At 49.3% G+C, this 15138-nt stretch overlaps 1 protein-coding gene across 3 annotated transcripts in view; it reads left to right on the top strand.

Moving 5' to 3' along the window:
- LOXL3 (lysyl oxidase like 3) overlaps positions 1-15138 on the top strand; it is a 252769-nt gene that overhangs the window by 98928 nt on the left and 138703 nt on the right. For all 3 annotated transcript variants that reach the window (XM_075848898.1, XM_075848897.1, XM_075848899.1), the window contains exon 2: positions 10828-11142. In XM_075848898.1, coding sequence (XP_075705013.1) covers positions 10839-11142 — 304 coding nt within the window. In that variant the 5' untranslated portion in view covers positions 10828-10838. The remainder of the gene's footprint in view (positions 1-10827; positions 11143-15138) is intronic.

Here is a 15138-nt window from a genome sequence, read left to right as displayed (position 1 = left end):
ACAGTCATATATTCATATATACTCACACCAAGTCACATACACCATCTCCTGTATACAGAGCCACTGTCATACATTCATATATACTCACACCAAGTCACATACACCATCTCCTGTATACAGACCCACAGTCATACATTCATATATACTCACACCAAGTCACATACACCATCTCCTGTATACAGAGCCACAGTCATACATTCATATATACTCACACCAAGTCACATACACCATCTCCTGTATACAGAGCCACAGTCATACATTCATATGTACTCACACCAAGTCACATACACCATCTCCTGTATACAGAGCCACAGTCATACATTCATATATACTCACACCAAGTCACATACACCATCTCCTGTATACAGAGCCACAGTCATATATACTCACACCAAGTCACATACACCATCTCCTGCATACAGAGCCACCGTCATACATTCATATATACTCACACCAAGTCACATACACCATCTCCTGTATACAGAGCCACAGTCATACATTCATATATACTCACACCAAGTCACATACACCATCTCCTGTATACAGAGCCACAGTCATACATTCATATATACTCACACCAAGTCACATACACCATCTCCTGTATACAGAGCCACAGTCATATATTCATATATACTCACACCAAGTCACATACACCATCTCCTGTATACAGAGCCACAGTCATATATTCATATATACTCACACCAAGTCACATACACCATCTCCTGTATACAGAGCCACAGTCATACATTCATATATACTCACACCAAGTCACATACACCATCTCCTGTATACAGAGCCACAGTCATATATTCATATATACTCACACCAAGTCACATACACCATCTCCTGTATACAGAGCCACAGTCATATATTCATATATACTCACACCAAGTCACATACACCATCTCCTGTATACAGAGCCACTGTCATACATTCATATATACTCACACCAAGTCACATACACCATCTCCTGTATACAGACCCACAGTCATACATTCATATATACTCACACCAAGTCACATACACCATCTCCTGTATACAGAGCCACAGTCATACATTCATATATACTCACAGCAAGTCACATACACCATCTCCTGTATACAGAGCCACATTCATATATACTCACAGCAAGTCACATACAACATCTCCTGTATACAGAGCCACTGTCATACATTCATATATACTCACACCAAGTCACATACACCATCTCCTGTATACAGAGCCACAGTCATACATTCATATATACTCACACCAAGTCACATACAAAATCTCCTGTATACAGAGCCACAGTCATACATTCATATATACTCACACCAAGTCACATACGCCATCTCCTGTATACAGAGCCACAGTCATACATTCATATATACCCACACCAAGTCACATACACCATCTCCTGTATACAGAGCCACAGTCATACATTCATATGTACTCACACCAAGTCACATACACCATCTCCTGTATACAGAGCCACAGTCATACATTCATATATACTCACACCAAGTCACATACACCATCTCCTGTATACAGAGCCACAGTCATATATACTCACACCAAGTCACATACACCATCTCCTGTATACAGAGCCACCGTCATACATTCATATATACTCACACCAAGTCACATACACCATCTCCTGTATACAGAGCCACAGTCATACATTCATATATACTCACACCAAGTCACATACACCATCTCCTGTATACAGAGCTACAGTCATACATTCATATATACCCACACCAAGTCACATACACCATCTCCTGTATACAGAGCCACAGTCATACATTCATATATACTCACACCAAGTCACATACACCATCTCCTGTATACAGAGCCACAGTCATACATTCATATGTACTCACACCAAGTCACATACACCATCTCCTGTATACAGAGCCACAGTCATACATTCATATATACTCACACCAAGTCACATACACCATCTCCTGTATACAGAGCCACAGTCATACATTCATATGTACTCACACCAAGTCACATACACCATCTCCTGTATACAGAGCCACAGTCATACATTCATATATACTCACACCAAGTCACATACACCATCTCCTGTATACAGAGCCACCGTCATACATTCATATATACTCACACCAAGTCACATACACCATCTCCTGTATACAGAGCCACCGTCATACATTCATATATACTCACACCAAGTCACATACACCATCTCCTGTATACAGAGCCACCGTCATACATTCATATATACTCACACCAAGTCACATACACCATCTCCTGTATACAGAGCCACAGTCATACATTCATATATACTCACACCAAGTCACATACACCATCTCCTGTATACAGAGCCACAGTCATACATTCATATATACCCACACCAAGTCACATACACCATCTCCTGTATACAGAGCCACAGTCATACATTCATATATACTCACACCAAGTCACATACACCATCTCCTGTATACAGAGCCACAGTCATACATTCATATGTACTCACACCAAGTCACATACACCATCTCCTGTATACAGAGCCACAGTCATACATTCATATATACTCACACCAAGTCACATACACCATCTCCTGTATACAGAGCCACAGTCATACATTCATATGTACTCACACCAAGTCACATACACCATCTCCTGTATACAGAGCCACAGTCATACATTCATATATACTCACACCAAGTCACATACACCATCTCCTGTATACAGAGCCACCGTCATACATTCATATATACTCACACCAAGTCACATACACCATCTCCTGTATACAGAGCCACAGTCATACATTCATATATACTCACACCAAGTCACATACACCATCTCCTGTATACAGAGCCACAGTCATACATTCATATATACTCACACCAAGTCACATACACCATCTCCTGTATACAGAGCCACAGTCATATATTCATATATACTCACACCAAGTCACATACACCATCTTCTGTATACAGAGCCACAGTCATATATTCATATATACTCACACCAAGTCACATACACCATCTCCTGTATACAGAGCCACTGTCATACATTCATATATACTCACACCAAGTCACATACACCATCTCCTGTATACAGAGCCACAGTCATACATTCATATATACTCACACCAAGTCACATACACCATCTCCTGTATACAGAGCCACAGTCATACATTCATATATACTCACACCAAGTCACATACACCATCTCCTGTATACAGAGCCACAGTCATACATTCATATATACTCACACCAAGTCACATACACCATCTCCTGTATACAGAGCCACAGTCATATATTCATATATACTCACAGCAAGTCACATACACCATCTCCTGTATACAGAGCCACATTCATATATACTCACAGCAAGTCACATACAACATCTCCTGTATACAGAGCCACTGTCATACATTCATATATACTCACACCAAGTCACATACACCATCTCCTGTATACAGAGCCACAGTCATACATTCATATATACTCACACCAAGTCACATACAACATCTCCTGTATACAGAGCCACAGTCATATATTCATATATACTCACACCAAGTCACATACACCATCTCCTGTATACAGAGCCACAGTCATACATTCATATATACCCACACCAAGTCACATACACCATCTCCTGTATACAGAGCCACAGTCATACATTCATATATACTCACACCAAGTCACATACACCATCTCCTGTATACAGAGCCACAGTCATACATTCATATGTACTCACACCAAGTCACATACACCATCTCCTGTATACAGAGCCACAGTCATACATTCATATATACTCACACCAAGTCACATACACCATCTCCTGTATACAGAGCCACAGTCATACATTCATATATACTCACACCAAGTCACATACACCATCTCCTGTATACAGAGCCACAGTCATATATTCATATATACTCACACCAAGTCACATACACCATCTCCTGTATACAGAGCCACAGTCATACATTCATATGTACTCACACCAAGTCACATACACCATCTCCTGTATACAGAGCCACAGTCATATATACTCACACCAAGTCACATACACCATCTCCTGTATACAGAGCCACCGTCATACATTCATATATACTCACACCAAGTCACATACACCATCTCCTGTATACAGAGCCACAGTCATACATTCATATGTACCCACACCAAGTCACATACACCATCTCCTGTATACAGAGCCACAGTCATATATTCATATATACTCTCACCAAGTCACATACACCATCTCCTGTATACAGAGCCACAGTCATACATTCATATATACTCACACCAAGTCACATACACCATCTCCTGTATACAGAGCCACAGTCATACATTCATATATACCCACACCAAGTCACATACACCATCTCCTGTATACAGAGCCACAGTCATACATTCATATATACTCACACCAAGTCACATACACCATCTCCTGTATACAGAACCACAGTCATACATTCATATGTACTCACACCAAGTCACATACACCATCTCCTGTATACAGAGCCACAGTCATACATTCATATATACTCACACCAAGTCACATACACCATCTCCTGTATACAGAGCCACAGTCATATATACTCACACCAAGTCACATACACCATCTCCTGTATACAGAGCCACCGTCATACATTCATATATACTCACACCAAGTCACATACACCATCTCCTGTATACAGAGCCATAGTCATACATTCATATATACTCACACCAAGTCACATACACCATCTCCTGTATACAGAGCCACAGTCATACATTCATATATACTCACACCAAGTCACATACACCATCTCCTGTATACAGAGCCACAGTCATATATTCATATATACTCACACCAAGTCACATACACCATCTCCTGTATACAGAGCCACAGTCATATATTCATATATACTCACACCAAGTCACATACACCATCTCCTGTATACAGAGCCACTGTCATACATTCATATATACTCACACCAAGTCACATACACCATCTCCTGTATACAGAGCCACAGTCATACATTCATATATACTCACACCAAGTCACATACACCATCTCCTGTATACAGAGCCACAGTCATACATTCATATGTACCCACACCAAGTCACATACACCATCTCCTGTATACAGAGCCACAGTCATATATTCATATATACTCTCACCAAGTCACATACACCATCTCCTGTATACAGAGCCACAGTCATACATTCATATATACTCACACCAAGTCACATACACCATCTCCTGTATACAGAGCCACAGTCATACATTCATATATACTCACAGCAAGTCACATACACCATCTCCTGTATACAGAGCCACAGTCATACATTCATATATACTCACACCAAGTCACATACACCATCTCCTGTATACAGAGCCACAGTCATATATACTCACACCAAGTCACATACACCATCTCCTGTATACAGAGCCACAGTCATACATTCATATATACTCACACCAAGTCACATACACCATCTCCTGTATACAGAGCCACAGTCATACATTCATATATACTCACACCAAGTCACATACACCATCTCCTGTATACAGAGCCACAGTCATACATTCATATATACTCACACCAAGTCACATACACTCCTGTATACAGAGCCACAGTCATACATTCATATATACTCACACCAAGTCACATACACCATCTCCTGTATACAGAGCCACAGTCATACATTCATATATACTCACACCAAGTCACATACACCATCTCCTATATACAGAGCCACAGTCATATATACTCACACCAAGTCACATACACTCCTGTATACAGAGCCACAGTCATACATTCATATATACCCACACCAAGTCACATACACCATCTCCTGTATACAGAGCCACAGTCATACATTCATATATACTCACACCAAGTCACATACACTCCTGTATACAGAGCCACAGTCATACATTCATATATACTCTCACCAAGTCACATACACCATCTCCTGTATACAGAGCCACAGTCATATATACTCACACCAAGTCACATACACCATCTCCTGTATACAGAGCCACCGTCATACATTCATATATACTCACACCAAGTCACATACACCATCTCCTGTATACAGAGCCACAGTCATACATTCATATATACTCACACCAAGTCACATACACCATCTCCTGTATACAGAGCCACTGTCATACATTCATATATACACACACCAAGTAACATACACCATCTCCTGTATACAGAGCCACAGTCATATATTCATATATACTCACACCATGTTACATACACCATCTCCTGTATATAGAGCCACAGTCATACATTCATATATACTCACACCAAGTCACATACACCATCTCCTGTATACAGAGCCACAGTCATACATTCATATATACTCACACCAAGTCACATACACCATCTCCTGTATACAGAGCCACAGTCATACATTCATATATACTCACAGCAAGTCACATACACCATCTCCTGTATACAGAGCCACAGTCATACAGTCATATATACTCACACCATGTTACATACACCATCTCCTGTATATAGAGCCACAGTCAGTACTGCTATGTATTCACACATGCATTATATGTCACTTTAAGGGCCTGTTCACATCAGCGTTGACGTTACGTTGTGGGATTTCATTGGGGTTTAGCTGAAATGCAACGGGAAACCATAGCTTCTGTTTGCAGCACTACTAATCCCAATTGTGACGGAAACTTTGCTAATGGTTTCCGTATGCCTTTCCGTTGAGGGGTTAACCAGATGGAAGCCTCAGGCGGAAAGCGACGCTGGTGTGAACACAGCCTAAGCAGTAGGTATGTAACTTCTAGAGCCTCTGATGAATGCGGCAGCCCGTAGTTCTAGAGACTGGTCGGGCTCCAGATTACAGTCGACCACCAAAACAAACTGTGATTAAATCTTTCTAGTTTGTTAAAGGTTCTACAAGAAAGGGCATTGTGATTGTTATTGTGATTGTTATTGTGATTGTTATTGTGATTGGCATTGTGATTGGCATTGTGATTGGCATTGTGATTGCCATTGTGATTGCCATTGTGATTGCCATTGTGATTGTCATTGTGATTGGCATTGTGATTAGCATTGTGATTGTCATTGTGATTGTGATTGTGATTGCCATTGTGATTGTCATTGTGATTGGCATTGTGATTGTGATTGTGATTGCCATTGTGATTGTGATTGTGATTGCCATTGTGATTGTCATTGTGATTGGCATTGTGATTGTGCTTGCAGGCTTTTTTTTTGGAATACATGATGTAACAGCAGAATTGTGATTGCTGCTTTGGATGTGACTAGAGTATTAGTTGCCCAGTGTTGTGTGGAATGATGATCAGATCCAGTGATTGTTTATTATTGACACCGGATTCTGTATCAGAGGTTACTGGAAACCGCTGGACGCCGGGTCGTATTGGCTCGCCAGAGAAGCAGACGATCCTTCGATGGGCCCCGGCTCCAACACGGTAATGGGCCCTAGCAGATGGAGCTCTTTGCAGCCAATCACTTGCCACCAGGGTCCATTTCTTTTGGGATGATTCACTAATGACCTATTAGACTATTGATGATATATTCTGTGTGTACAATGATAACCACAAGGACTACGGAAAAAATAAAATGTATAGACGGCAGGTGGGCCCCAGAACGCGCAGACCAGGGGCTCCCGGCCGCAGCTGCACGAGGCGTTTGTTATTCCTGGATCTTTATATAAGAGGTTCATTCAGCAGCGCCCAGAGAAGGAGACCATTATATGTGAGGACGTGTGGTGGGCAGATTGTATGTGGAGGCCGGCGCTGTGTCCGCCGCAGGGCATTCATGTCAGTGTGACCCCAGTGCTGCCACCATCAATGTCCACGGCAGCCCCACTGCTCCTGCCAGTGCCCACCCCGTGTGTAACATACAGGTCCCCGGCAGCCCCACTGCTCCTGCCAGTGCCCACCCCGTGTGTAACATACAGGTCCCCGGCAGCCCCACTGCTCCTGCCAGTGCCCACCCCGTGTGTAACATACAGGTCCCCGGCAGCCCCTCTGCCCCTGCCAGTGCCCACCCCGTGTGTAACATACAGGTCCCCGGCAGCCCCACTGCTCCTGCCAGTGCCCACCCCGTGTGTAACATACAGGTCCCCGGCAGCCCCTCTGCCCCTGCCAGTGCCCACCCCGTGTGTAACATACAGGTCCCCGGCAGCCCCTCTGCTCCTGCCAGTGCCCACCCCATGTGTAACATACAGGTCCCCGGCAGCCCCTCTGCTCCTGCCAGTGCCCACCCCATGTGTAACATACACGGCGGCCCCTCTGCTCCTGCCAGTGCCCACCCCGTGTGTAACATACAGGTCCCCGGCAGCCCCACTGCTCCTGCCAGTGCCCACCCCGTGTGTAACATACAGGTCCCCGGCAGCCCCACTGCTCCTGCCAGTGCCCACCCCGTGTGTAACATACAGGTCCCCGGCAGCCCCTCTGCCCCTGCCAGTGCCCACCCCGTGTGTAACATACAGGTCCCCGGCAGCCCCACTGCTCCTGCCAGTGCCCACCCCGTGTGTAACATACAGGTCCCCGGCAGCCCCTCTGCCCCTGCCAGTGCCCACCCCGTGTGTAACATACAGGTCCCCGGCAGCCCCTCTGCTCCTGCCAGTGCCCACCCCATGTGTAACATACAGGTCCCCGGCAGCCCCTCTGCTCCTGCCAGTGCCCACCCCATGTGTAACATACACGGCGGCCCCTCTGCTCCTGCCAGTGCCCACCCCATGTGTAACATACAGGTCCCCGGCAGCCCCTCTGCTCCTGCCAGTGCCCACCCCATGTGTAACATACAGGTCCCCGGCAGCCCCTCTGCTCCTGCCAGTGCCCACCCCGTGTGTAACATACAGGTCCCCGGCAGCCCCTCTGCTCCTGCCAGTGCCCACCCCGTGTGTAACATACAGGTCCCCGGCAGCCCCTCTGCTCCTGCCAGTGCCCACCCCATGTGTAACATACAGGTCCCCGGCAGCCCCACTGCTCCTGCCAGTGCCCACCCCATGTGTAACATACAGGTCCCCGGCAGCCCCTCTGCTCCTGCCAGTGCCCACCCCGTGACCCCGTGTGTAACATACAGGTCCCCGGCAACCCCTCTGCTCCTGCCAGTGCCCACCCCATGTGTAACATACAGGTCCCCGGCAGCCCCTCTGCTCCTGCCAGTGCCCACCCCATGTGTAGCATACACGGCAGCCCCTCTGCTCCTGCCAGTGCCCACCCCGTGTGTAACATACAGGTCCCCGGCAGCCCCACTGCTCCTGCCAGTGCCCACCCCATGTGTAGCATACACGGCGGCCCCTCTGCTCCTGCCAGTGCCCACCCCATGTGTAACATACAGGTCCCCGGCAGCCCCTCTGCTCCTGCCAGTGCCCACCCCATGTGTAGCATATACGGCGGCCCCTCTGCTCCTGCCAGTGCCCACCCCATGTGTAACATACAGGTCCCCGGCAGCCCCTCTGCTCCTGCCAGTGCCCACCCCATGTGTAACATACAGGTCCCCGGCAGCCCCTCTGCTCCTGCCAGTGCCCACCCCATGTGTAACATACAGGTCCCCGGCAGCCCCTCTGCTCCTGCCAGTGCCCACCCCATGTGTAACATGCATTTCCTGTCCAGCGCTTTTCCATCATCCATCTTTACAGCGTTTGTCTGGGCCCGAGCCGCTACCACAGCCATTACAATGTTTGCCGTTCACAAACTACCAGCAGTCTCATCCTCTCCGTCCCTTCAGAGTTGTTGTTGCTGGAAATCTCGGTTGTCACTTTCCAACTCTTGATCGTTCTGGATGATATAAATCCAACATATTCCGCATCGCTGTACAGAGGTTGTCCTAGACATTCACAGCCGTTAGGTGGGGGAGTCACGGACCGGGGCGCTGTGCCCTCCAAGCTGGGTGATCCAAAATAAATAACATCCGGCCCCATGATCATTTGCGTCACAGCACTGAATGGGTTAAAGACTGTATTTCTAGGTCATTGAGTTGTCTGGTGGTTGGGGCAGTGAAAGGGTTAATGTCTGAGGAAGGAGACGTAGAAGGTCCCAGACTCCATATGTACAGCACCCCCCCCCCCCACACAGATACTCGTTATATTATTACTATTCCTGTATGGCCTTCGAATTGGAGACGCTGATCCGCCTGAGGAGCCAGTAGTAGATATGGGACTATGTAGACAGGGGGACTATGTAGACAGGGGGACTATGTAGACGGGGGGACTATGTAGACGGGGGGACTATGTAGACGGGGGGACTATGTAGACGGGGGGACTATGTAGACGGGGGGACTATGTAGACGGGGGGACTATGTAGACGGGGGGACTATGTAGACGGGGGGACTATGTAGACGGGGGGACTATGTAGACGGGGGGACTATGTAGACGGGGGGACTATGTAGACGGGGGGACTATGTAGACGGGGGGACTATGTAGACGGGGGGACTATGTAGACAGGGGACTATGACCAGTGACTTTCTCATCCGCTGGGTTACGTGTGGTGATTATAACATTATGGGATGTTGGGGGGTCCTCAGCCAGTGCAGGTCGCACCTCGTTATAAGTTTGGCGTATACCCTGGGAAAAGCTCCCGACACCAGCGCTGAACAGATCCCCGGGCACCTGTTGTCGTACACCGGGCCGCTATGTGTCGGCGCTGCTTATTCTGCTCTCCTCTCCTATATAGAGGGATGTACAGTTTACATTTTTCTTTTTTAACAATCGAAAATAATACACAAGATTCCTACTATATATCCAACTACGTATCCCACGCCTATACAGTGTCATATGTCACAGCCGTCCATCGCAGGTATTCCCCCGACCAATATATCCGATAGAAGTGAAGTAATCAGGGCTGAACAGTGACCTCTCTCATTTCCGTTCTCAGGGTCACACACTATGAAGCGTCTATCAACCAGTCTGTGGGTGTTCTGCTCATTATCTATCATTGTGCCGGGATGGACACAACAAACCCCACAACCCACCAACCGCGCCGCAACGCAGAGCAGCAACCTGAAGTTCCGCCTGGCTGGATACCCCAGAAAACACAACGAGGGTCGGATAGAAGTTTTCTACAACCAGGAATGGGGCACAATTTGTGATGATGACTTTACTATGGAGAACGCTCACATTCTCTGCCGTCACCTGGGATTTACGGAGGCAACTGGGTGGACGCACAGCGCCAAATATGGGAAAGGAATAGGTGGGTTTCCATCCTTTACTCCAAATTATACTGCGGTCCAGGGCCTTTCCTAGAGAACAAGACTGACCGTGGACATCCAAAACTTGTTACACAAAAAGAGGGAAAGAACCCGGCACACAGAAGAAAAATATATATTTCCTAAGGAAATATTAGCAAATGTTTCTCTTCCTTCTGCCAATATCCATTCCGATTGATGATTTAAAATAAGATTTATGGGGCAGCAGGTCTCCTAAATGTGGAGTGGCTTCATACTGCCATACAGTTAAATGGTGAATAATAGCAACTCTGACTGTTGGGAATAGTAATGGGGTTATTGGCTGCTTCCCTGGTGGTCTGGGGGTAGTGGAGGGTTAAATGGCTGCTTTCCCGGTGATCTAGTGTAGTGGAGGGGTTAATGACTGGTGGTCTGGGGGTAGTGCAGGGGTCAATGACTGCTTCCCTGGCGGTCTGGTGTAGTGGAGGGGTCAATGGCTGCTTCCCTGGCGGTCTAGTGTAGTGGAGGGGTCAATGGCTGCTTCCCTGGTGGTCTGGTGTAGTGGAGGGGTCAATGGCTGCTTCCCTGGTGGTCTGGGGGTAGTGGAGGGGTTAATTGCTGGTATCTGGGGTAGTGGAGGCGTCAATGGCTGCTTCCCTGGTGGTCTGGGGTAGTGGAGGGGTCAACGGCTGCTTCCCTGGTGGGCTGGGGTAGTAGAGGGGTTAATGGCTGCTTCCCTGGTGGTCTGGGGTAGTGGAGGGGCCAATAGCTGTTTCCCTGGTGGTCTGGGGCAGTAGAGGGGTTAATGGCTGTTTCCCTGGTGGTCTAGAGTAGTGGAGGGGTCAATGGCTGCTTCCCTGGTGGTCTGGGGGTAGTGGAGGGGTCAATGGCTGCTTCCCTGGTGGTCTGGGGGTAGTGGAGGGGTAAATGGCTGCTTCCCTGGTGGTCGGGGGTAGTGGAGGGGGTCAATGGCTGCTTCCCTGGTGGTCTGGGGTAGTGGTGGGGTTAATGGCTGCCTTCCTGGTGGTCTGGCGTAGTGGAGCGGTCAATTGCTGCTTTCCTGGTGGTCTGGGGGTAGTGGAGTGGTCAATGGCTGCTTCCCTGGTGGTCTGGGGGTAGTGGAGGGGTCAATGGCTGCTTCCATGGTGGTCTGGGGTAGTGGAGGGGTTATTGGCTGCTTCCCTGGTGGTCTGGGTTAGTGGAGGGGTTATTGGCTGCTTCCCTGGTGGTCTGGGGTAGTGGAGGGGTTAATGGCTGCTTTCCTGGTGATCTAGGGTAGTGGAGGGGTCAACGGCTGCTTCCCTGGTGGGCTGGGGTAGTGGAGGTGTCAATAGCTGTTTCCCTGGTGGTCTGGGGCAGTCGAGGTGTTAATGGCTGCTTCCCTGGTGGTCTGGGGTAGTGGAGGGGTCAATAGCTGTTTCCCTGGTGGTCTGGGGCAGTAGAGGGGTTAATGGCTGCTTCCCTGGTGGTCTATAGTAGTAAAGGGGTCAATGGCTGCTTCCCTGGTGGTCTGGGGTAGTGGAAGGGTCAATGGCTGCTTCCCTGGTGGTCTGGGGGTAGTGGAAGGGTCAATGGCTGCTTCCCTGGTGGTCTGGTGTAGTGGAGGCGGACAATGGCTGCATCCCTGGCGGTCTGGGGTAGTGGAGGGGTTAATGGCTGCTTCCCTGGTGGTCTAGGGTAGTGCAGGGGTCAATGGCTGCTTTCCTGGTGATCTGGGGTAGTGGAGGGGTTAATGGCTGCTTTCCTAGTGATCTGGGGTAGTGGAGAAGTTAATGGCTGATTCCCTGGTGGTCTGGGGGTAGTGGAGGGGTTAATGACTGCTTCCCTGGTGGTCTGTGGTAGTGGAGGGGTTAATGGCTGATTCCCTGGTGGTCTAGGGTAGTGGAGGGGTCAATGGCTGGTGGTCTGGGGTAGTGGAGGGGTCAATGGCTGCTTCCCTGGTGGTCTGGGGTAGTGGAGGGGTCAATGGCTGCTTCCCTGGCGGTCTGGGGTAGTGGAGTGGTCAATGGCTGCTTCCCTAATGGTCTGGGGTAGTGGAGGGATTAATTGCTGGTGGTCTGGTGTAGTGGAGGTGGTCAATGGCTGCTTCCCTGGCGGTCTCGGGTAGTGGAGGGGTCAATGGTTGCTTCCCTGGCGGACTGGGGTAATGGAGGGGTCAATGGCTGCTTCCCTGGTGGTCTGGGGGTAGTAGAGGGGTCAATGGCTGCTTCCCTGGGGGTCAATGGCTGCTTCCCTAGTGGTCTGGGGGTAGTGGAGCGGTCAATGGCTGCTTCCTTGGAGGTCTGGGGGTAGTGGAGGGGTCAATGGCTGCTTCCATGGTAGTCTGGGGGTAGTGGAGGGGTTATTGGCTGCTTCCCTGGTGGTCTGGGTTAGTGGAGGGGTTATTGGCTGCTTCCCTGGTGGTCTGGGGTAGTGGAGGGGTTAATGGCTGCTTTCCTGGTGATCTAGGGTAGTGGAGGGGTCAACGGCTGCTTACCTGGTGGGCTGGGGTAGTGGAGGTGTCAATAGCTGTTTCCCTGGTGGTCTGGGGCAGTAGAGGTGTTAATGGCTGTTTCCCTGGTGGTCTGTGGTAGTGGAGGGGTCAATAGCTGTTTCCCTGGTGGTCTGGGGCAGTAGAGGGGTTAATGGCTGCTTCCCTGGTGGTCTATAGTAGTGGAGGGGTCAATGGCTGCTTCCCTGGTGGTCTGGGGGTAGTGGAAGGGTCAATGGCCGCTTCCCTGGTGGTCTGGTGTAGTGGAGGGGGTCAATGGCTGCATCCCTGGTGGTCTGGGGTAGTGGAGGGGTCAATGGCTGCCTTCCTGGTGGTCTTGGGGTAGTGCAGGGGTCAATGGCTGCTTTCCTGGTGATCTGGGGTAGTGGAGGGGTTAATGGCTGCTTTCCTAGTGATCTGGGGTAGTGGAGAAGTTAATGGCTGATTCCCTGGTGGTCTGGGGATAGTGGAGGGGTTAATGACTGCTTCCCTGGTGGTCTGTGATAGTGGAGATGTTAATGGCTGCTTCCCTGGCGGTCTCGGGTAGTGGAGGGGTCAATGGTTGCTTCCCTGGCGGACTGGGGTAATGGAGGGGTCAATGGCTGCTTCCCTGGTGGTCTGGGGGTAGTAGAGGGGTTAATGGCTGCTTTCCTGGTGATCTGGGGTAGTGGAGGGGTTAATGGTTTCTTTCCTGGTGATCTGGGGTAGTGGAGGAGTTAATGGCTGCTTTCCTGGTGATTTGGGGTTGTTGAGGGGTTAATGACTGCTTCCCTGGTGGTCAGGGGTATTGGAGGGGTTAATGACTGCTTCCCTGGTGGTCTGTGGTAGTGGACGTGTTAATGGCTTATTCCCTGGTGGTCTAGGGTAGTGGAGTGGTCAATGGCTGCTTCCCTGGTGGCCTGGGGTAGTGGAGGGGTCAATGGCTGCTTCCCTGTTGGCCTGGGGTAGTGGAGAGGTCAATGGCTGCTTCCCTGGTGGTCTGGGGTAGTGGAGGGGTTATTGGCTGCTTCCCTGGTGGTCTGGGTTAGTGGAGGGGTTATTGGCTGCTTCCCTTGTGGTCTGTGGTAGTGGAGGGGTCAATGGCTTCTTCCCTGGCGTTCTGGGATAGTGGAGGGGTCAATGGCTGCTTCCCTGGCGTTCTGGGATAGTGGAGGGGTCAATGGCTGCTTCCCTGGCGTTCTGGGGCAGTTGAGGGGTCAATGGCTGCTTCCCTGGCGTTCTGGGGGTAGTGGAGGGGTCAATGAGTGCTTCCCTGGTGGTTTGTGGTATTGGAGGGGTTAATGGCTGATTCCCTGGTGGTCTAGGGTAGTGGAGGGGTCAATGGCTGCTTCACTGGTGGTCTGGGGTAGTGGAGGGGTCAATGGCTGCTTCCCTGGCGGTCTGGGGTAGTGGAGAGGTCAATGGCTGCTTCCCTGGCGGTCTGGGGTAGTGGAGGGGTCAATGGCTGCTTCCCTGGTGGTCTGGGGGTAGTGGAGGGATTAATTGCTGGTGGTCTGGGGTAGTAGAGGGGGTCAATGGCTGCTTCCCTGGCGGTCTGGGGTAGTGGAGGGAT

The sequence above is a fragment of the Rhinoderma darwinii genome, unplaced genomic scaffold (genome assembly GCF_050947455.1).
Source record: "Rhinoderma darwinii isolate aRhiDar2 unplaced genomic scaffold, aRhiDar2.hap1 Scaffold_537, whole genome shotgun sequence".
NCBI classification, from domain to species: Eukaryota; Metazoa; Chordata; class Amphibia; order Anura; family Rhinodermatidae; genus Rhinoderma; species Rhinoderma darwinii.
Note: the sequence above shows the minus strand (reverse complement) of the source record. Positions and strands in the feature narration are given on the sequence as shown.